The sequence below is a fragment of the Rattus norvegicus genome, chromosome X (assembly GCF_021556685.1).
Source record: "Rattus norvegicus strain SHRSP/BbbUtx chromosome X, alternate assembly SHRSP_T2T, whole genome shotgun sequence".
Taxonomy (NCBI): domain Eukaryota; kingdom Metazoa; phylum Chordata; class Mammalia; order Rodentia; family Muridae; genus Rattus; species Rattus norvegicus.
This window is the reverse complement of record NC_141554.1, coordinates 113,469,465-113,490,380: the sequence shown is the minus strand read 5'-3', so window position 1 is coordinate 113,490,380 and position 20,916 is coordinate 113,469,465. Positions and strand designations below refer to the sequence as shown.

At 40.4% G+C, this 20,916-nt stretch overlaps 1 protein-coding gene across 1 annotated transcript in view; it reads left to right on the top strand.

Annotated features, from left to right (window-relative positions):
* Positions 1–20,916, top strand: part of Col4a6 (collagen type IV alpha 6 chain) — a 344,979-nt gene that overhangs the window by 285,273 nt on the left and 38,790 nt on the right. The window contains exons 8-18 of the mRNA NM_001427260.1: positions 351–386; positions 3,546–3,608; positions 4,942–4,977; positions 5,158–5,199; positions 6,402–6,494; positions 8,799–8,852; positions 16,780–16,839; positions 17,808–17,852; positions 18,316–18,369; positions 19,069–19,138; positions 20,194–20,301. Of these exons, the coding sequence (NP_001414189.1) occupies positions 351–386; positions 3,546–3,608; positions 4,942–4,977; positions 5,158–5,199; positions 6,402–6,494; positions 8,799–8,852; positions 16,780–16,839; positions 17,808–17,852; positions 18,316–18,369; positions 19,069–19,138; positions 20,194–20,301 (661 nt within the window). The remainder of the gene's footprint in view (positions 1–350; positions 387–3,545; positions 3,609–4,941; positions 4,978–5,157; positions 5,200–6,401; positions 6,495–8,798; positions 8,853–16,779; positions 16,840–17,807; positions 17,853–18,315; positions 18,370–19,068; positions 19,139–20,193; positions 20,302–20,916) is intronic.

The following is a 20,916-nucleotide window of genomic DNA, read 5'->3' as shown; positions in this document are numbered from 1 at the left end:
TTGCTTTCCTCCAAAAAAAGAGCAGAAAATCACCGGTCTGCAGAAGTGTTTTCTAATGGATAAGTTCCTAGCAAATGTGAAAATTAATTAATCTAGGTAAAATAGGAAATCTTGTTCAGTCAAGGCTATAATGTTTGTTTTCTAGAGTCCAGAATGTTCACAGGGAAAAAGAAAATGGGTAGATACAGCCAATGTATGTATTATTTAAAACTCAAGACCATGAAAGAGGCCTAAGTTGCCTCAATTTGTTTCTATCCCCATGAATCTCAGGTTGGTTGTCTGAAACCCTGTGGTGGGCTTAGCTTAGTAATCTCTTCCGTATGTTGTTTATTTCTATTTTTATTTCTCAGGGGGATCCTGGGCTGCCTGGACTGCATGGAATCACTGTAAGTCATGCTTCTTGTGTTGACCTCTCAATGTTTTGTCAAGATGTCAATGATATCTTTTCATTCTTCATGGTGGAATTCAAAGATCTTCGTAGACTTACTCAAAGAAAATCCGGAGTATCGCGATAGAACAAATTATACTAGCCACATTTTATTTTCAGATAGAAAGTCCTAAGTAGATGAATTGTTGAACTCAAGTCTTAAGACAGGCAGTCTTCAGACTTTAGGTCAAATCGATGTCTGATGCCCCACCCTCCAACTCCCTTATGGATGCCCCCGATGGATGCCTGAAACCATAGACAATACTAAGTCCTATATGGACCATTCTTTTTCTATGTTCATAGACTTAAGATGAGTTAAATTATTAGTGAAGCACGAGAAGATATTAGCAAAATTTCTAATAAACTATAACATACTATAATAAGACAAAGTAATGAAAGTTATGAATCACTTCTCAAAGTAACTTAGTGTGTAGCACTTGTCATTTCTCTTGTAAAGATGAGAAACGATACAAATTCTCTGTCGTGTTACAAAGTGAGGTAAATAATATAGGCTCTGAGACATAGCATCAGGTAACTATGAAAAGGTTACTTGACCATAAACACTTCCACATTTTTTGTCACTGTTCTTGAACTGAGGTTAACAAGGTACCTACTAATATGGAAACGAAAACAATGGATGAGAAGATCTACTCTATTCTCTTCAATGTACCAGGAAGTTACCAAGTCTTCCTTTCAACAACCATGTACTGTTTTCTGTGTGTTCAGGGTTATATAGACACTTCTTTTAAATGTATCCCATACAGAAATTTCCTTTAGGGCACTGGAGTACATGAAAGTCCACGAGTTGTACTAATAATAGGTTTCTATTTCCTTGCAACTCCATATTTTCATTGCTTTCTTCTGTTTTTGCTTATTTTCCTTTGTTTTGATAGTTTTCAATACATATGGAGTATCCAGTATGAGCAAAGTGCTATGAACTATTCCACAGACAATGTACACGTTGTCCCTCCCACAAAGGATGTGAAAATGTAAGGGTTGGAATGTCTCCGAAGAATTCTAGAACCCCCTAGGGAAGAACACTGTGTATCTAAAATTCTGGTAGGAGATATGTATCTATGGAAGAGAATGTAGCTTCGAAGAAGCATGGGTGGAGTTCAGACGTGCTGGCTGTGGGTGGATGCTTACTTATACAAGAGATGGGAAGTATGCAAGCCCACACAGAAAACAAAAATGACTAACGATCAATGTATAAGAGTCCCCCAGAGCTAAACAAAATTGACTTTAAAAGTGTGTTTATTAAATTCGTATGATAACATTCACTCTGTTTGCTTCGCAGTTTCTCTTAGGGATTCAGCCTCCTGCCCACAGACATACAGTGCTTGCCTGTCAATACAGCCATGATGCAATACATACTTAGCTTTGAGGACATGATATCTGTTAGCTAAACACAACGGGTTTCTGATCAATAAGGAGACCACAAGTTGTTCCTGGTTGCCAATCCAAAATTCTATTAAGTCACAGAACATTAGCATCATTCTCTATCTCACCTTTGTGGTTATTCTGTTTAAATTAGTAGTTCATAGCATCTCATTTCTGGAAATCTTCTAATTCCCCTTTCTCTTCCTGTTGTCTAAACCTTGATCTCTCTTAGACTTTCCCTTCCTTTCTTGTGCACATAACACCTGTGTCCTGCTACCCCACTGGAATGGAGCCTCACATTTCCCCAGAACGGCTTTCTCATAAGTTCAGTCTTACTTTTAAGTATTGTTAATCAATTCTACACATCTTCTAATTTTCCATGTGAATTTTTCTTTTTCCCTTTGAACCATGGAATATTTAGAAGTGTTGTTTGCTCATTCCCCAGCATGACTGCTTTCTAGCTACCTTTCAATTATCAATTTCTAGCTTGAGTCTATCAAAATTGAGGACACACTCTTACTCTCATTAAATTTGCTGAAGTTTGGTTTAGGACCAAAACTTACAGAGAACATACAACCAGCAGTTGGTGGTGTAATGATTTAAGCAATATCTATTAGGTTAAGATAGTTGATGGTGTTTCAATAGCCAGTAACCTGGATTTTTTCTTTGTTTGTTTTTGTTTTTCGCTGTTATTGATTGTTTTTGTTTTAAGTTCTACCAATTACTGAGGGAAAGATACTGAACTTGTTTTAAACTATAATATGGTTTATCTATTTTGCCTGCTTTTTCTTTTTTTGCTCTATGCATGTTGAATCTCTACAGTTAAGTGTAGATACATGTAATACTATGATGTCTTCTAAAAGTGACACATTTATCATTATGAAAGGCCTCCTGTCTATATCTAGTTGATAACTCAAAGCCTGATTTATCTAATACTAAATAACTAGGGTTTTTCCCTTTTAAAAATTTTAAAAGTAAAAATTCAAAGGCGGAGACAAGTACAGTGAATTTTACAATAATCACTAATAACTTGAGTATTTTACTATAATCTCTATCACTCTCCTGTCAATCTATCAGTGTCTATCCATCAGTTCACTGATTTTAATGAATATAAAAATACATTGCAGAATTATTCCTAAATATAATTGTGTGCCTTTTATTAAAGTTCAATATTTGATTTGATTTTCTTTTTGTTTATAAAATGCTAAACATATATTTAGTATATTTACCATATCCTAAACCCACAAATACTAAATATTTTTTGAATTTTGACAGATGCGTAATCCTAGGTAATCTAAAATTCTATTAAGCCACAGAATATTAACATTACCTCAGAAAAGAGGATCCTGCCTCTTCACAGGATCCCTGTCCCTAGCCCGCCCTGAAGGTAAATCTCATTGTGATTACTCTTCAGTATTGATCAGCTTTCACTTGCCCTGAGGACTCATATGTAGAGAATAATATCATATGCACTCTTTTGGGTCTAATTTCTCTTGCCACCGTGCTTTTCAGATTCATCTGTATTGTTCCAGATATGAGTAAAATTGCTGCTTTTCCCAGTAGTATGTCATGGTTCATTTATCAATCCCTGGATCAGTGATTACTTGGAAGAGTTCTAACAATTTGTATTATGAATAAAATGCTGTAACAAGTCTTATACAATTCTTATGGGCATTTCTTTTTCTTTTTGAGAAACTATCTTGCCTTTTGACCTTAATAAAAAAAAATTTCTCTCCAGGGTCCATCAGGATCTCCTGGATCTCCTGGAGATGCAGGACCCATAGGACCACCAGGTTTCCAAGTAAGACCAACTTAAAACTAGTGCGTGGTTGCACTTTCTTTACCAGGCCATGGATACAATACAGGCCTATGTAATTTAGGTTCTCTTACAGGAGGGCAAAAGCCATTTCTGGAAGATTATAAGGAAACATGCTCACTCTTTTCATCCCTCCTCCTCTCCTTCCTCACTCTTTTCAAGACAGAGTCTCACTATATAGCCCTGGCTATCTTGTCACTCACTTTTAAATGTTTCAAGGCCAGGCTGTCCTTGAAATCACAAAGATTCACCTGCTTCCACCTCCTGAGTGCTGAGATTAAAGACATCTTACCACTCCGGGCTTTAAACATGGTCTTGTTAAGAGCTATTGGTTGTCCTTGGTTTGTTTGAGTTTTTTCGTTGTTTGGTTGGTTTTTTTCCCCCCTAACTGTTATTCTGTGCCCCTTAAGTTTACTGGAGTAGCTCAACATAAGGTATAGCCAAGAAAAGACAGATACTTGACACATCTATTGGTGCCTTCTGTTCCCTCATTATGACAGGCATTGCTAATTAATTAATTAATTAATTAATCAATCAATCATACCAACCACTATCATCACCCTTCTAATGATACTTCCAAATTTTTCTCAATCCTGCACTTGGACATTGTACCTACCTGTTTTTCTGATGCCAAAACTATTTATCACTGGTAAAGGAGGCATGGTTCTGGTTCTGGGAAGGCCCTGTCCCCAGATCATTTTCACCAATACCTAAATCCCACTACATACTTACTACTGTGTCTTAACTTCACCTAGAATGTTATGAGGATAAAACATGATATTTTTACAACCTTCACATGAGTGTGACTACCATTCTAATTTGGAAGATGTCAAAGGAGAATAAAAGAAATAATGAGAAGGAATGGAAAGATGGCCCAAGGGTTAAGAGCACATCCGGCTCTTACAGAGGACCAAAGTTTCATTCCTAACAACCACATGGGGTAGCTGACAACAACCACCAACTGACTGTAAACTCCAGAACCTCCATGGAATCCAATCACGGTCTAGCCTTGGAAGGCAGACACAGCATTCATGTGCACAAACCCACGCTTGGGCACGCGTGCATGCGCGCGCACACACACACACACACACAAATAAGTCAACCATGAGAGATGGAGCTAAAAGTTCGCTAAAACAGGGCCAATCTGCATTGAGCAGGGAGCCAGCATATCTCTGTTCTCTATCATTCAACACTGTTATGGTTGTTTATCTGGTTAGTAGGTTGGTTGGTTGGCTTGTGGGTTGGTTGGTTGGTTAGTTGGTTGGGTTTTTTGTCTATAATTAAGAAATGCTCATTCCTTTCTATGTTGTTAATCTAGGGTCCACCAGGTCCCCCTGGACTTCCTGGTCCTGATGTAAGTATGCTTCGGGATCACGTATGCCCTGCCATTAAGTTCTCTGGTTTTTTTCCATAAAGATACTGGTTTACAACTATTTTCTAGTTAAAAAGGTAAAAAACTAACATATTCCAAGTTAAGTTGTTGGAACTTATTAGTAATTGATTTTCTTTTTCTTCCCTGTACCCTGTGCCCCAGGGAAATATGGGGTTAGGTTTCCAAGGAGAAAAAGGAATCAAGGTAAATAGAGTCTGAAAACACAATCCACGTCCCACATGCTCAAATAAATGTCTGTAGTTACACATATATGCACACTTGTGTAAATGGATTTGTTTTCTGCCTTAAATTATGACCTTTTCCATCTCACATAGGTTCCCTATGGGATCCATTGAGAGCTACATGTGCACTTTTGGATTTTTTTTTTCTTTCAAAAATTTTCATTTCGCTGTTTCCTATGACTAGGTCTATATTGCCTCTCTTAAATATACTCTCTTAAAATGTATTATTTCCTTTGTTCCAACTAGGTACGTCTCTGCTTGTTTTCATATGCTATTGCGTGCTATTTTCCTGCTTCCTGTCTAACCTTCTTCCCCTTCCCCTCTTCCCTCTACAAGCATGTATACACATAAATATGTATAAACATACTTTCCTACCTCTTCTCTGTCTCTTTTCTTAATCCCTCTCTATTTTTAAATTTTTCCTTATCTGTTTGTGTCTGACATGTGAGTGAAAGTACCCACAGGGGTGGGGGGATGTCAGAACCCTGGAAGTTGGAGTTACAGACAGTTTTAAGCTACTTGATGTGGGTGCTGGGAAATGAACACAGGTCCTTGGCAAGAGCGATATGTGCTCTTAAAACTGAGCCATCTCTCCAAACCTTTAACCTCTCTTTTAATATTCTCTTCCCTTCCTTAGACCTTTGAACCAATCAGACATGTCCAACCTTTTGACGTTGTGATACAATTTTACTAAAAGAAGATATGGGGGAGGTTCTCATAACTTTTTAAGCAAGTTTACAATTTTGTGTTGGGACACATCCATAGCTACTTTTGACGGCACACAGCCATATGTAGCCTATGGAATGAATACAGGTTTTACAAACCCAATAGAGTCTTATCACTGTTGGCAGGAAGCAGCCGTTCCCCTTATTCAAATCTCACATGGCTCCCTTCTCATTACTTCTTTGTGTATGATCATGCAGCTGTCAATCTGTTTTGGCTTTTTTTTTCCCTCATCCATTTGCCTTTTCCCTTCACAGTGATACTGCACAACTCACTCTTGGGCTTAACATTCTTCTTAATCCCTTACCAATGAAACCTTGTTTTTTTTTTTTCCCTTGGCACAAGGGTAAAGTGGAAAGTTTATTTGTGGATTGCATCCAGAAGACATGCTGATCTTTTGCAAATATTATCCTTTGTTCAATGGTCTTTTTGATTCTACAGGGGGATGTTGGCCTCCCTGGCCCTGCAGGACCACCTCCATCTACTGGGGAACTAGAATTCATGGGATTCCCCAAAGGGGAGAAAGGTTCCAAGGTAGTAAATGTTTACTATAGGAAAAATTAAGAGACCCTTTCCTGCTAATACTCGAATTCAAGTCTAATATTCAGACTAACCTGAGCCAATTCCAAAAGAGGAGTAATGGGTTTTTCTTTGGAAGGGAAAGCAAAGCTGTCTTTGTTTTCTCCTTTATGGAAAGCATTCTGAAAATCCTGAGGGTTTTTTTTTTTTCTGGTGTGTAGATAAATGTTAGTGTACCTGTATCTGACTATTCATGTAAGAATTTTTTTTGCTCAGACTTGAGTATTAAACTTTTAATCTGCCAAATAACTTGAAATGGGCATTAGATGCTTATATTTTTCCTACAAACTCAAAACTTCTCAATATTTAAATTGCCTACTAACTACATTAAGTGTAAATGTTCCCTTTTGAGTTTTATTTTTATTTTCTTTATTTATTTTCACACTCCAGATTTTATTTCCCTCATGGTCCACCCTCCAACTGTTCCACATCCCATACCTCTTCCCCAAACCCTGTCTCCACAAGGATGTCCCCACCCCACCCACCCCACCAGACCTCTAAACTCCCTAGGGCCTCCAGTCTCTTGAGGGTTAGGTGCATCTTCTCTGACTGAACCCAGGCCCAGCAGTCCTCTACTGTACATGTGTTGGGGGCCTCATATCATCTGGTGTATGCTACCTGGTTGGTGATTCAGTGCCTGAGAGATCTCGGGGGTCCAGACTACTGGTCCTCCTACATGGTTGTCCTCTTCTGCAGCTTCCTCTAGCTTCTCCCTAATTCAACCACAGAGGTCAGCAGCTTCTGTTGATTGGTTGAGTGTACATAACTGCTTCTGACTCTTTGGGTTGCTTGTTGGGTCTTTTGGAGGGCAGTCATAATAGGCCCCTTTTTTGTGAGTGCTCCATAGCCTCCATAATGGTATCAGGCCTTGGGGCCTGCCCTTGAGCTAGATCTCCCTTTGGGCCTCTTGCTGGACCTTCTTTTCCTCAGGTTCTTCTCCATTTCCATCCCTGCAGTTCTTTCAGACAAGAACAATTATGGGTCAGAGTTTGGGGAAGGAGGGAGGGACCTGGAAGGGGAAGGAGATGGGTGGGGGTCATGATCTGGTATTGGGTGGGAGAAAAGGACTGAAGCCCTGAGGATCCGCAGAAAGAATGGAAACAGGTAACCTTAGGAGGTAAGAGATTGGGAGAACACTCTAGAATGTACCAGAGACCTAGGAGGTGAGAGACTGTCGGGACTCAAATGGGGGTGGGGGTGACCCTAGATGAAATGCCCTACAGTGGGGAGAGGGAACTTGTAGAGCCCACCTCTAGCAGAAAGACAGGGCATCAAGTGAGGGATGGGGTTGCTATCCCACAGTCAAAACTCTGACCCATATTTGAGTTTTGATTTTTGAAGAAGATATTTGCCGTCAAAGATTTATTCTAAGGCCTAGGGTACAAGTCAGTGGTACAGTGCTTGCACAGGGCCATGGGTTGTTTTACAGCACTGGAGGAAAATAGTTGACTTTAAATACCAGGAATATTGTTAACAAGCAACAGTAGATGATATAATTTGTCTTACCTGAACCACCAAGACTTAAGGTTATATTTTATAATCTGTCTATTAAAATGAAACTGTATCCATGTTTGTATTTCAATGGTTCTATTCTGCTCAAGTGTACAGATATCTTTCAGGGATATCTTTTCATTCCCTTCCTTCCTGGGGTTCATTTAAATTTGTGATTCTATTCCCATGGTGAAGGGACCCAGATGGAAACATATCAAGTCTCACTTCTTTAATTTTGTCTTTGTGGACAACCCCAGTTCCCTCTAGCTTTATATTGGGAAAATTCTTGATTTGGGACTAGTCTAAGAGTCTGTAGGAGGATGTTTTACCCCTCCAATTCATCCCTGAACCATAGAGAGCTTTTCCATGGCCTGTGTAAGATAAATAAGTACTTAGGGAAAGGGACGTTAGAATATAATGTCTCTTTCCAATTTTTGATTCTTAACATTTCCTTCACGCCATTCTCATCTTTGTAGCCTATATTTTAAAAACAGCTTCTTCCACCAGAAATGCAACAGCTAACCATTCTTCTATCTCCCAATTCACCCGAGTGTTTATGATTATGTATTAGCTATTGGCTTCCCATAGACCAAGGAGCTCCCTAAACTAAGGCTTCCAGCAAGCATATAAATCTACACCCCTGTCCCATAGTGTGATAGTCACACTTCTGGCTCCCTACTGAGCAGTCCAAGTACTTTGAATGAGCATCTATCCTTCATGTTCATTGTATTTTTGTCGCTACTCATTAGCCTTTGCTTAATTTTTCAGGGTGAACCAGGGCCTCCAGGTTTCCCAGGCAGGAGTGGCCTTCCAGGTGTCCCGGTAAGTCTTCTTACTTTGTAAATATATATTCAGGTTCTGATCAAATAAAAAGCACAATATCTCTAACAGGAAAATCTCCTTCCATGGTTACTGCTGTGAATGTTACCATCTTCACAGAAGGCCTTGAAAGAAATATTCTTGTTTCCTGACCTTCTGAAACATTTAGCAGAACTCTCCATGAAGCTGTGTTTCACATGCCATCAGCTCAGACTTTAGAGTTAGAACAGACGTAGGCTTAACTTATGGGTCAAGAACCTCTTAATATTTCTGACTATTTTCCTAGCCTACAAAAAGAGGACAGCGATGGGCTCTATCTGAAGATTAAACAAGATTAGCCACACTAGAGAAAACTTTGTACATAGCTGACACTTATCAAATGCTCAGTAAACAATATCTTTTCTCAGTAATCCCATCTTTACTCTCCTAGCTGCCTTTCTAGCTTAGATTCTTACACTCAGCAGATGCTTTCAAAAGGCTTCTATGTGCCAGGTTTTCTACTGAACTCTGAGGCTATAAGAGCATCTAAATAAAAGTTCCTCTGTCCTTGAAATTATGTCCTAATGGAAAACTGATAAAGAATATAAAAAACGAGAGACGAATCAATAGCCAACGCAGGGGCCCATGACGTGGCTTATTGGTACACTGTTTGCCTTGCATGCCCAAGGCCCTGGGTTCTATTCCCACTGGCATAAAGAAAACTAAGCAAAAAAAAAAAGTCCATTCAATGGTGATATATACAAGATGGAAGACGTATGCAGTGATGGAATCTAGAAAAGAAAACACTTGGGAGAGAGTGGTCAACAAAAGCCTCTCTGAAAGAGGTCCTATATAAGCCAAGAACTGTGTAATCTGAAGTAGCAGGTTATGTAAATATTATAAAAAGTGTTTGTAGGCTGAGGGTACCCTGAATACCAACACCTGTGGCTGACTTGCTCAGCACTCCAAAGGCACAACATGGTGAGTGGTCAGAGCCCAGGACGGTAGCATATAACTATTATCCCATTAATTAGGAGGCTGAGGCAGAAGGATCACCATGAGTTCTCAGAAACCATGTGCTACACTTCAAGACCTTATCTCAAAAAGTCAAAATAAAACAGCCAAGTGGAAAGGAAATGACAAACTGAGAGATGTCAATAAACAAGCAGAGACTTAGGAGTCCGGCCACAGCTAGCTTCAGAAGTCAACTGTGGCTATTATTCGAAGTGTCATGAGATGGTGTGTGTGTGCGTGCGCGCACTTTTGTGTGTAGATGCACATTTATACGTGTACGCATGTGTGCGGAGGCCCAAATACAACATAGGATGTCTTCCTAAACTGCTCTTCACTTTATTTATTGAGGCAGGCTCTCTCACAGAACCATGACCATCCCAGGGATACCTTCCTTTGTCTTCTGAGGGCTGGGATTGCAGGGTGTGTTAAGTGGTTTCTGGGAATCTATATGCTTCTGTTCACAATTGCACGGCAAGCATTTTATCCCATCTCCTCATCCCTGGGCTGTGTTACTAAGATCATTGTGGCTGGGTAAGGGAGAGACTGGAGGATCCGGAGCAGTAAGCACATGTTATTACAGCGGCCCAGGCAAAAGATGGTGGTGATAGCTCAGGCCCTGGTGATAGCAATGAAAAGGGAGGCAAGAGGGAAAGATAAACATTTTCTTGTGGGACATTTCAAACACATAAAAAGACAATGGCATCATGATCTTTGGACGTCCACATTACCTTGCTTCCCTAATTAGCAGCATCACGTGGTCTGTCTGAAGCATATTTCATCATAAATAATACTTCTGTATTGTTCAAAAATAAGGACTTTTTGAAAACTCAACAATTATTATGTAACACTAACTAAGCAGGCAGAGGTCTATGATCATAAATGTAGTTTCCTGGTGCCTTGTTTACGTGAGAACCCGAAAAAGGCCACAGCATTGCATTTGGTAGTCTCTTACCTCACAAAATGTGTTCGGAAGAAACTGACAACATGTTCATGGATTTGGGTTACAAACCAGAAGAAAGTGGCAGAATCCAAGATAGCAAGGCCTGTTCCCACTTGCCTGCATGGTGGGAGTAACTGTGAACTCTAGTCCTTCCTGGTTGCACTTTGAAATTCTTGGTGTCTCACCAAGTGGTCAGGAAGCACAGCCAGAGGAGCCAGTGGCACAGATTGCTTCCATAAGGGCTCCTGTTACCCCCACAGGACAAAGGGACATAAAGAATCATTTGTTCTATGCCCTTGATTTCAATCAGTTTTGCAGCTAGTGAGTGGGAAAGGAAGTAAGGCGCAGTGTTGGAGGTAGAACACCCCCACCTCAGCCTCCACTCCTGAAGCTGCTGCAGTATTTTCTGTGTATGTGCAATACGGCAGTGGCCATGGCTAGTCTTCTTCCTGAGGCCCCAAATGCACTGTGTTGAAGATTGTTTTTTACAAAGCTTGGCCTTGTAATGACATAATCTGTAGCTATATGACTACCGACCCAGCTCTTGATGTGCGGCTCGTCCAAAGTGAGATGATCTGTACTGTAAGCAAATACACACTGGATCTCAAAAACACCAGAGTGCATAGAGTAATTTGAGACAGTTCTTATTTTTTCCTGGATTTGGTAGCCATTAAAATCTGTATTCCACTTTTAAAGTCCAGCTACTGGAAAATTGCAAGTGCCATCGTGTATTTGTATCAGATGGCATTTTGCAAGGAGGTTTGGGAATAAGGCTTGCACCATTCTCCATAGAGCGTTTTGTATAGACTCTAGTCACCTAGCATCATCCCTGTGAGGTGAGTGAGTGAGTCCAGGTTGGCCCCTCTTCTCCTGTAGAGGACATCATGCCCTGAGCAGGTGAAGAGGCTTCTCCAAAGACGCATAGGTTCTCAGAGAGCTGAGACTGCCATTCAGTATGGAATTTTGTTGTTTTTATTCTCAGGATTTTCTAGTTGCTTTTTTTTTCTTTTCTCAGAACGAATAAATGTTGTTGAATCATTTTAACCAATTATTTTTTCCTTTTATTGAAATGGATTTTTTTAAATCACATATACATCCTGATTACAGTTTCCCCTCCCTCTAGTTCCTTCCCACATTCCTTCCCATTCATTTCCATTCCCTTTTTGTCTCCCATTAGAAAACAAACAAGGTTCTAGGAGATAATAATAAAATGTAATCAAATAAAATAAAACAAAAAAGAACACACTAGAATTGTACAAAACAAGAGCTCATGACGAGTCACAAGACAGAGATCCACTCATTCACACACTCAGGAATCCAATAAATATAAAACCGCTAAACTAGAAGCCATAATAGACACACAGAGTACCTGGTGCAGAAGTACAGGCCCATGTTTTCATGCAGTATTGCTGAATGCTGGCAGTTTAGAATCTGTTTTCTCATACCATACTGCCCCCTGCAGTCCAGTTCATCCAGAGGAGGTGTTTTGGCTCTAAATCGCCAAGATTTAATGATCTCTGCTGCTCTGGGATTTGGGATTCACTGACTCAAGCTCACTCCCTCCCTCCCCCTTTCTGTACTTAGACCCGGGAGGATTTCCTCCACTGCAGTATGGATGCTTTCCCTTTATGCCTGTAAAAGAGACTGGCTGACGACAATACTTGCTGGTAAATCGCACTACTGTTCCCAGCTCAGTAATTTCAACGTTTCATAGTTCTGGTTGAAAAACAGAAACCCTAGGAAAAAGAAAAAAAGCATCGAAGCTGGGAAATACCTCCTTTTACATATCACCCTGTATTACATAGAACAGAAATCAAGGATGAGCTTCTCAGCTCACTACTACACAGATTCAGTGGGTGACAGTGGCTAAATCATAAACAGCCTTCACTCTTCTATCTGCCTGCTTAATGTGGATGCTTGTGAATACCTTAATACTCCTGACAGGGAAGTTACCAGGGGAAAGCTGACAGCATATGTGAACTGTCATGAGCCACCATCATTGAGCTTTCAATAACCAATGCTTACTGAAAAACAAGGCTCTGCGGAGGACAGAAATCTCTAGGGACTCAAAGTACTCCTCTTATTTCCCACTGTAGCTGGAATCTTTGCCGAAGATAAAATGCCCAATCTGATAAATGTGTGCCTGGCATTTTTTCTCTTGCACTCCCAGTGGTAAAGAAAAAAATATCCCCAGTTTTCTGGCTTTGTCCCAGCATCATTCACTTTACCTCGCTTGTCCCTAGCAGCATGCTCACACTTGTAGGCCACAGGTCCTTCCATGCAGGTTGTCAGAATTGTATACACACGTGCCTTTTATTCAAGGACTACGGACGCATAGAAGAAGCTAGAACGGCAATGTTCAGGGAAAGAACAGAGATGAAACTGGCAAATCCTGAGGGTTAAGTAGTCAGTAGATCTGAGGGAACTCCTGAGTACATGGAGTCTCGCCTGACTGAGTCTCCTCAGAAACAAAAAACAGCACCAGGAGCTGGAGCTTGGGACGGGGATTGGAGGGGCTGGAAGGCTAAGCTAGTGCCCTAAGAAGTCTTCTGGGCTTCGGAGGAGTAGGAGGATGGGGGCAGCGTAGCAGGCCTGTTTGAGTCAAGGCCAACAGTAAAGGGTCAGGTCCGGATATCCATCTAGAACAGCTTGTTCAGCAGGGTCTCTAAACAGTGCTTCCCTGTGCTGGGACACAAGCTGAGACCACGGTCAGGAGCTTGCCAAGCCATTCATCTTTTATTGGCTCAAATAGAGAGAGGAAGTGGAGAGAGAGGAAGACAAAGAAAAGAACAGAAAAAAAAGGAGAGTGGGGGAGATTTCCTTTTTCACATATTTATTTATATTATTATTATTATTTTATTATTTATATTATTTATTTTTCTTCATACTTTTCACAAACTCTGGACCTCAGAAAGGAAAAAAATGCAGGTTGTCTCACTTTCTGAAGCCATAAAACACACCTTCTATTTCTACTCCTGGGAAAGACAGGGCAAATTACAGTTCTTAAGTATGTTGTTGTTGTTGTTGTTGCTGCTGCTGCTGCTGCTGCTGCTGCTGCTGCTGCTGCTGCTGCTGCTGTTGTTGTTTACCGTTTGCCATAGTTTTATTCTCTGTGTCACTATTGCACTCAAGTCAGCAAGCATTTAGTGGATCACTTTGCACATGTGCAGTTGGCAATAACATGCTTCAGAGGGAGACAGGAAAGACCATGAGGAAGGTTTTCCACTTACAAGACTTTCTTACATTTAGTCTTGGTGACTAAAGAGTTTGGGGCAGCACTGCAACATTTTTGGGCAGGTCAGGGAAGGTTACTTGAATTATCCAACCTTAGAGGCCACTAGACATTTTCCACCAAGTGGCAGCATACTTTGGTTTCCAATTTGATTTTTTGGTTTTGTTGTTGGTGGTTTGTTTTGGTTTGGTTTTTTTAGGTTTTTTTAAGACGAGGTTTCTTTGTTTAGCCTTAGTAGTCCTGCACCTAGTTCTGTAGAGCAGTCTAACCTCAAACAAACTTCTGCCTGCTGTTGCTTCCTGAGTGCTGAGATTAAGGTCGAGTGCCGCCATACCTGGCTTTGTTTCCGATTTGAAATATGGGGGTGAAGGAGGCTAAGATTTCAAAGAAGTTTGCATTCCATTTGATTTTTTAAATTATATTTTTATTTAACATTTGAGAATTTCATAGAATATATTTTGGTCACATTCATTCCCTTCCCCCAACTCCTCCAAGCTGTTCTCCCACCTTCTACTCACCCAACTTCATGTTGTCTCTCTAAAAAAAGGTGAAGCTGGGGAGTCCAGACTGCATTGGGTTGTCACAGTTCTTTTAAATTGGACACTGGATGATGGCCGCCTTAGGAACATACTGCTGTGAACAGACACCATGACCAAAGCAAGTCTTATAAAGGACAACATTTAATTGAGCTGGCTTACAGGTTCACAGGTTCAGTCCATTATCATCAAGGCAGGAGCATGCCAGCATCCAGGCAGGCATGGTGCAGGATGAGCTGAGAGTTCTACATCTTCACCTGAAGGCTGCTAGTGGAAGATTGACTTGCAGGGAACTAGGGTTAGGGTGTTATGCCCACACCCATAGTGACACACCTATTCCAACAGGGCCACACCTTCCAATAGTACCACCCCCTGGGACAAGCATGTACAAACCATCACAAGAGCTGAACTCTGCCAAGACAGAGAAGGAAAAAGAGAAGTAGTAACCAAAGTCCTATTTGAACTGTACCCTTCAAAGATACTCTCCCCTCAATGAAAAAACAATAGAAGACCCAAAATTGATTTTTTTAACTCTTGAGTCTACAAGGAGACACAGGGATATTCATCTAGGTTGCAGTACTTGTGGTAATAGACAGATTATTTTAAAAGTAGAAAAAGGTACAGATGGGATCAAAACAGTGCCCTCATACCAGCTGAGTCAGGTGACACCGAGGAAACAATGAGAGATATGCCACATCAACAGGTAGCATCTTTTGACAAGCTTATATTTGAGAAAGCTACATTTCCTCCTTTGTTTTTACAATGGAAATAAATGCTGCTTGATTAAATCTATGCTCCAATTTTAAATAGCTACAACTGACTTAAGTTTTCCATGAAAGACTTTATTCACTTTTGTAATGATTATTTCTATAACTTGGGGGCCTGGATATTGGCTCTGGACCCAGACTTGACAAGATTCTCTCAGAATGCTTCTTAAATTTCCTGCTTGTCTCTAGGAAGCCCATAAATCAAATCCATAACTATAAGTCCTCGGCTCTTGTAGGCAATGCAAACGGAACTAATTAGCACCTAACAAACCCTTTGGTGTATTCCTAGGATATGACAAGGTACTTAATAGTACCAGTAAGGAGCTGTCGATTGAACTGTATCTTTCCCATGGAAAAGGATGCTGTAGTTCTTTTATGTAAATGTATGTAAATGTCTTCCTTCTAGTAGAGATTCCCAAGCATTTATTTAATCTCTCATTGTTTTGTCAGAATCAAGTTCCTAGATGGCAGAATGCAGCTGCTTCTCAGAAAGGGCTCTGGAGTCATAGAAGACACACCTTTCTCATTGATTTTTATCCTTCCTGGAAGTTCCTTTCCTGGTCTATAAAATCGGTGTGGAGGTTTAGGCACCTTTCCATTCCATGCTGTTAGCTCATGATACTACAAGGGCATGTGTACTGGCTAGGTTTGCGTGTCAACTTGACACAAGCTGGAGTCATCACAGAAAAGGAGCCTCAGTTGTGGAAATGCCTCCATGAGAACCAGGTGTAAGGCATCTTCTCAACTAGTGGTCAAGGTGGGAGGACCCAGCCCATCATGGGTGGTGCGGTCCCTGGGCTGGTGGTCTTGGGTTCTATAAGAAAGCAAGCTAAGCAAGCCAGGGGAAGCAAGTCAGTAAGAAACATCCCTCCATGGCCTCTGCATCAGCTCTTGCTTCCTGATCTGCTTGAGTTCCAGTCCTGACTTCCTCTGGTGATGAAACAGCAATGTGGAAGTGTGAGCTGGATAAACCCTTTCCTCCCCAACTTGCTTCTTCGTCATGATGTTTGTGCAGGAATAGACACCCTAACTAAGACAGCTTGCAAGAGTATTTTAGGGGAAAGGCGTTACTTCTAGAGGCACATGGTAACACTCAATGAATAGTCCAAAAAACAAAGAACAGTCCCTAAGAAATCAGTAGAGCTAGTTCGAAATTGCCTCCTTCTTTTGAATGGAGCCAGACAACCAGTGAGGAAATGATTGATTAATTGATTGGTTTATTGATTGGTTTGTTGATTGACTAATTGATTCATTGGTTATTTGATTGAGATATAGTCTTGCTACGTAGCTTTGGCTGACCTGACATTCATTTATATAGCCAAAGCTGGTCTCGAATTCCTTTTCTTCCATCTCAGAATCTTTCTGCCTTTGCCTCCAAAGAGCTGGAATTATAGGTATGTGCCACCACACCATCCCAGTGAGAAAATGAGTGTTATAATTTGTGGCTTCTCTTTTCCTTCAGGAACTTGGATCTATTGGAGAAAAAGGAGAAAGGGGGATCCTTGGATTGCCAGGACCTAGGGTATGAACCTGGAGTACTATTTGCCTATGTTTGTCAAATCCCCTCCTCTATTTTCTTTTCTTTTTCTTTTCTTTTTTTGAAAGAGATGTAGCATTTTCTTGTCTTCACATTATTTCTTGTTTGGCCCTTTTATTATGTAACTTGATGGCTAGCTAAGCTTCTTTTCTCTTCTCAACGTCCTGGCAGGCTTGCCTCTCCACTTCTCCCCATTCTTTTGACTGAATGGCTTCCTCGAATAAGGAATGATATAACCATTACACCGAGGTGGTTAGTGCATAGTCCACTTGCACTTCTGACATTCATAAATAATTTTCTTCTGAGCTAAATAATGGTGCATATGTTTTCTTACTTTTTTTTCTATTATGCTCTAAGGGAACACAGGCAAGAAGTAGAACAGGAATAGAAGAGTGCCAAGTGTAATCTTCATAGGACGTAAACTTCTAAAACACAGTGAATAATGTGTGGAGTCAGCACTTTGTAAAATTATCTTATTTTGAGTGGAGACATAATTATCATTTCTTCTGATTTTTTTAGCTTTCAGGAACTGAAAGTTGGTCAACTTTTATTTATCATAAGCATGTCTCAGAAAATTGTGCTTTTAATTTGTCAATGATGTTAAGTTTCTGAGTATTTAGCAATACTTCATTGCTCTGCCATTTCTTTACCTGCTATCCCTTATCCTTTGTCTTGAAAAACTCATAACCACCAACAAAGAATATGTTTATAGTAGCAGACAAGAGGTCGTCTGATAGTCTATTTAGAATCCTCTGACTTGGAACCAATGCAGTTACGTATAATATCATACAACCCTACTAAGGGCCTTCTAATATTTCAGTTTACTTAGTCTAGGATGATTTTCTTACCTGGGTTTAGGAGCTACTATTCATAACTTTGTTATGTGAGTCTGGCTGACTTTTTCCCTAGTATAATCTATTCATCTTTCTAAGGTGTGGTTCTTCGATTTACAGGGTCCCGTGGGTTCAGAAGGAATACAAGGATATCCAGGGAAACAGGTATTTTGAGTAATATCCATAAAGCCTTGATATTCAGAATCCTAATCAAAAGATAATTTCGCGTTCTTTAACATGGCCAAATGGAAGTATTCCTTATGATGTAAATCATCCACTTTCTTTAATAACGTAATTTTATAATCTTAGGGACTCTGATTTTTGTTGTTGTTTTTGTTGTTTTTACCCAAAAAATGGATAACATTTTGTGTTTTGCCATGCCATAGTGCAGTAGTGTATGGTGCACATTATCAAGAATCACCTTGCATTCATGCTCTTGTGACTCTTATGCACTTTAATATGCAAGTTGACTACCAGATGTCATATTGTCATCTGGAGAAATTTACAAAGCTGTACACACTCTGAATGACTGCAAAATCCCTATACAATTTGCCCTGGCCTAATCCACAGGCCAGCCCACTTTATATACTCTACATGGACTTAGTGATAACTATGTTTCTATCACCAGGGAAAGAAGGGGACTTCAGGTTTTCCTGGGACTAACGGGTTCCCAGGAATTAAGGTAAGATCATTGGGAAGTACAACTCCCAGATTTGAAAAGTGAAAAAGTGAGGGATTCCTATAAATGGCTACTTATGAAATAGATTGTTTTTAATATTTTGATATTTTAGATGCCATATTATTTTCTTAAGAAATGCACGCACATAAAGCTGATAACCATTCCTCAGATGTTACCAACATTTAGCATTTAAAATTCTCTACTGACAATGCATCCTCTTATTGTCGACCCTAACACCCACTCTGGGTGTTTCTCTGAATAAGATTTTAGTCACTGAGTCTGTATTTGTGGAGATTAGGACTCTAGACATCCTTTGTCATTATTCAAACAAGGGTAGTAGCCTTTAGAATCTTAAGCCTGCTGAGAACAGAAGAAAACGATTGAAATTCAGTTTTCTCCTTAGCTGTGTTATCTGTGTTGTGATACATTTCCCAGGTCTAGAAACAAACTGTCTTATAATGGTGTTATAAAAGCAAAACTGAGAGCTCTAGTCCTTGACAAATTTGCAGATCCAGCTACCTATATCACCTTCATCTTCAATTTACTATCCTTAGAAATTAACCTCTGAATTACATGACCCTGGAAATGAGGAGTCAAGGAGGAAAGGACTTTCTACTTTCCAGGAGTTTGCTTTGAAGGCACATAGATCTTAGGTGACAGAGTCAAGACATCTTTTGTGTTTAATCTATTTCATCTTTTCAGGGTGAAAAGGGAAGCATTGGTGTGCGAGGCCCAGACAGTTTCACTGATGCAGAAGGCACTGTGATCTCAGGTATAACTCTTTGTTGATCTGATTGGAGAAGAAAAGAGATTGGAGAAGAAAAGAGAAAGTGATAAATTCTATAGCTCCTGTAATTGTTGAAAAGATACATTGTCAGCCACTGAATTCCTGACAGTATCAAGGACCACTCACAGGTCCTGAATTTACTGAATGAATGGAAAGCCAATCTCTTAAACAGACAAGACAAGCCCAGCCTCCCTTTGTGTGTGTGTGTGTGTGTGTGTGTGTGTGTGTGTGTGTGTGTGTGTATCTGTCTGTGTGTGTGTGTGTGTGTGTGTGTGTGTGTGTGTGTGTGTGTGTGTATCCATCAAGACAAGAATTTAGGCTTTCCTAGGCCTGAATTTAGTTGGCAGAAAGGTTCTCCTGGTAATGCTTAGAGGATTGATACCTTCCTCAGCTGAGCTGCCTTTAGCCTAAGACTATTGAATATGCAGGGCCTCATGTAAATGATCTGAAGCATGCTGCTGATCTAGTTGCTAAGAGACCTGAGCAGTATAATACTAGAACGTTTGTTCTCCTCTGTCCTTATCCAAGTCACTGGGTATGGTCTGCTCTTCGTTTTCCCTGTGCCAAAGATCTAAATGTTCAACGTTCTACTCCCAGGAAACCTATAGCATTACTGTAAAAAACATTGTTAACCATCTTAACCTCAACAGTAGACATTTAAGGCAACAGCAGTAGAAGTAGCTTCCTAGTACTTTCTAGGTCTTGTCAGAGAAGTCAGGCTCTAAAAAGACCAGGTTTTAAGTTAACAGTAACTTGCTATGATGGTACATGCTTGTGAATCCAGACCTTGGAAGTCTGAAACAGGAGGAAAGTAAATTCAAGGCCAGCCTGGATTATATGAGAACAAGTTAAAAAGTAAAAGAGTATCAGAGGCTTATCTCTTAGGCTCATTGTCAATTAAGACCATTAGCATCTAGAAGACCTAGGAATAACAACACAGAGCCTGCCAGGCCTATGACAGTTCCCCACATCTCTTGTCAGGTGTTTTGCAGCAAGTGTGATCTGTTGTGTCTATTTATTTTTTTTCTCTGTAATGCCAGGTTTTCCTGGAGACCCTGGTGTGCCAGGCCTCCCAGGCCTTAGAGGAGATGAAGGCATCCAGGGTCAACGTGGCCCTGCTGGCACTGCTGGCCTTCCATCGTTAACAGGTGAAACATTAATCCACTCTTTGCAATGAACAGTCCTCTCTGTACTCTAATTCCTAGCATCTTCCTCTATAACTCAGAATCCAATAACATGCCTGACCAAGGTCAAGGAAGGATAAAGGATAGACTGGTCAGTACATTCTCCCATAACTAGCTCAAAGCTAGTTAGTGTATGTATAGAGAGGGCCTGGGTAAGCACTTTCCATTGAGATAAATGAGTCTCACAGATGGAAAGACAATTCCAGACTGCCACTGAGGCTGGAAGTAACTAGCCATCCGGGATGGGTGGTTGAAGCCCTCTCACTCTTCACTGGATGTGTCATCCAATCTTATACTTACCAAGAGTTTTTAACAAATGAGAAGCTGGCTGTGCCTGAATCCTTAAGGTGGCTACTGGGGGAGTGGCTAAAGGTGTTGCTCAGTTGAAGATAATGCCTTGGCATGTGCGAAGCAATGAGTTCTATTCTCAGCATGAGATAGATAGAATATAGAGATATGAATGATATACTAGATAGGTAGATAGATAGATAGATAGATAGATAGATAGATAGATAGATAGAAGATTGGTAGAAGCAAAAATAAGATAAGATAAATCTGTATCTAGACCCTCCTGTAGAC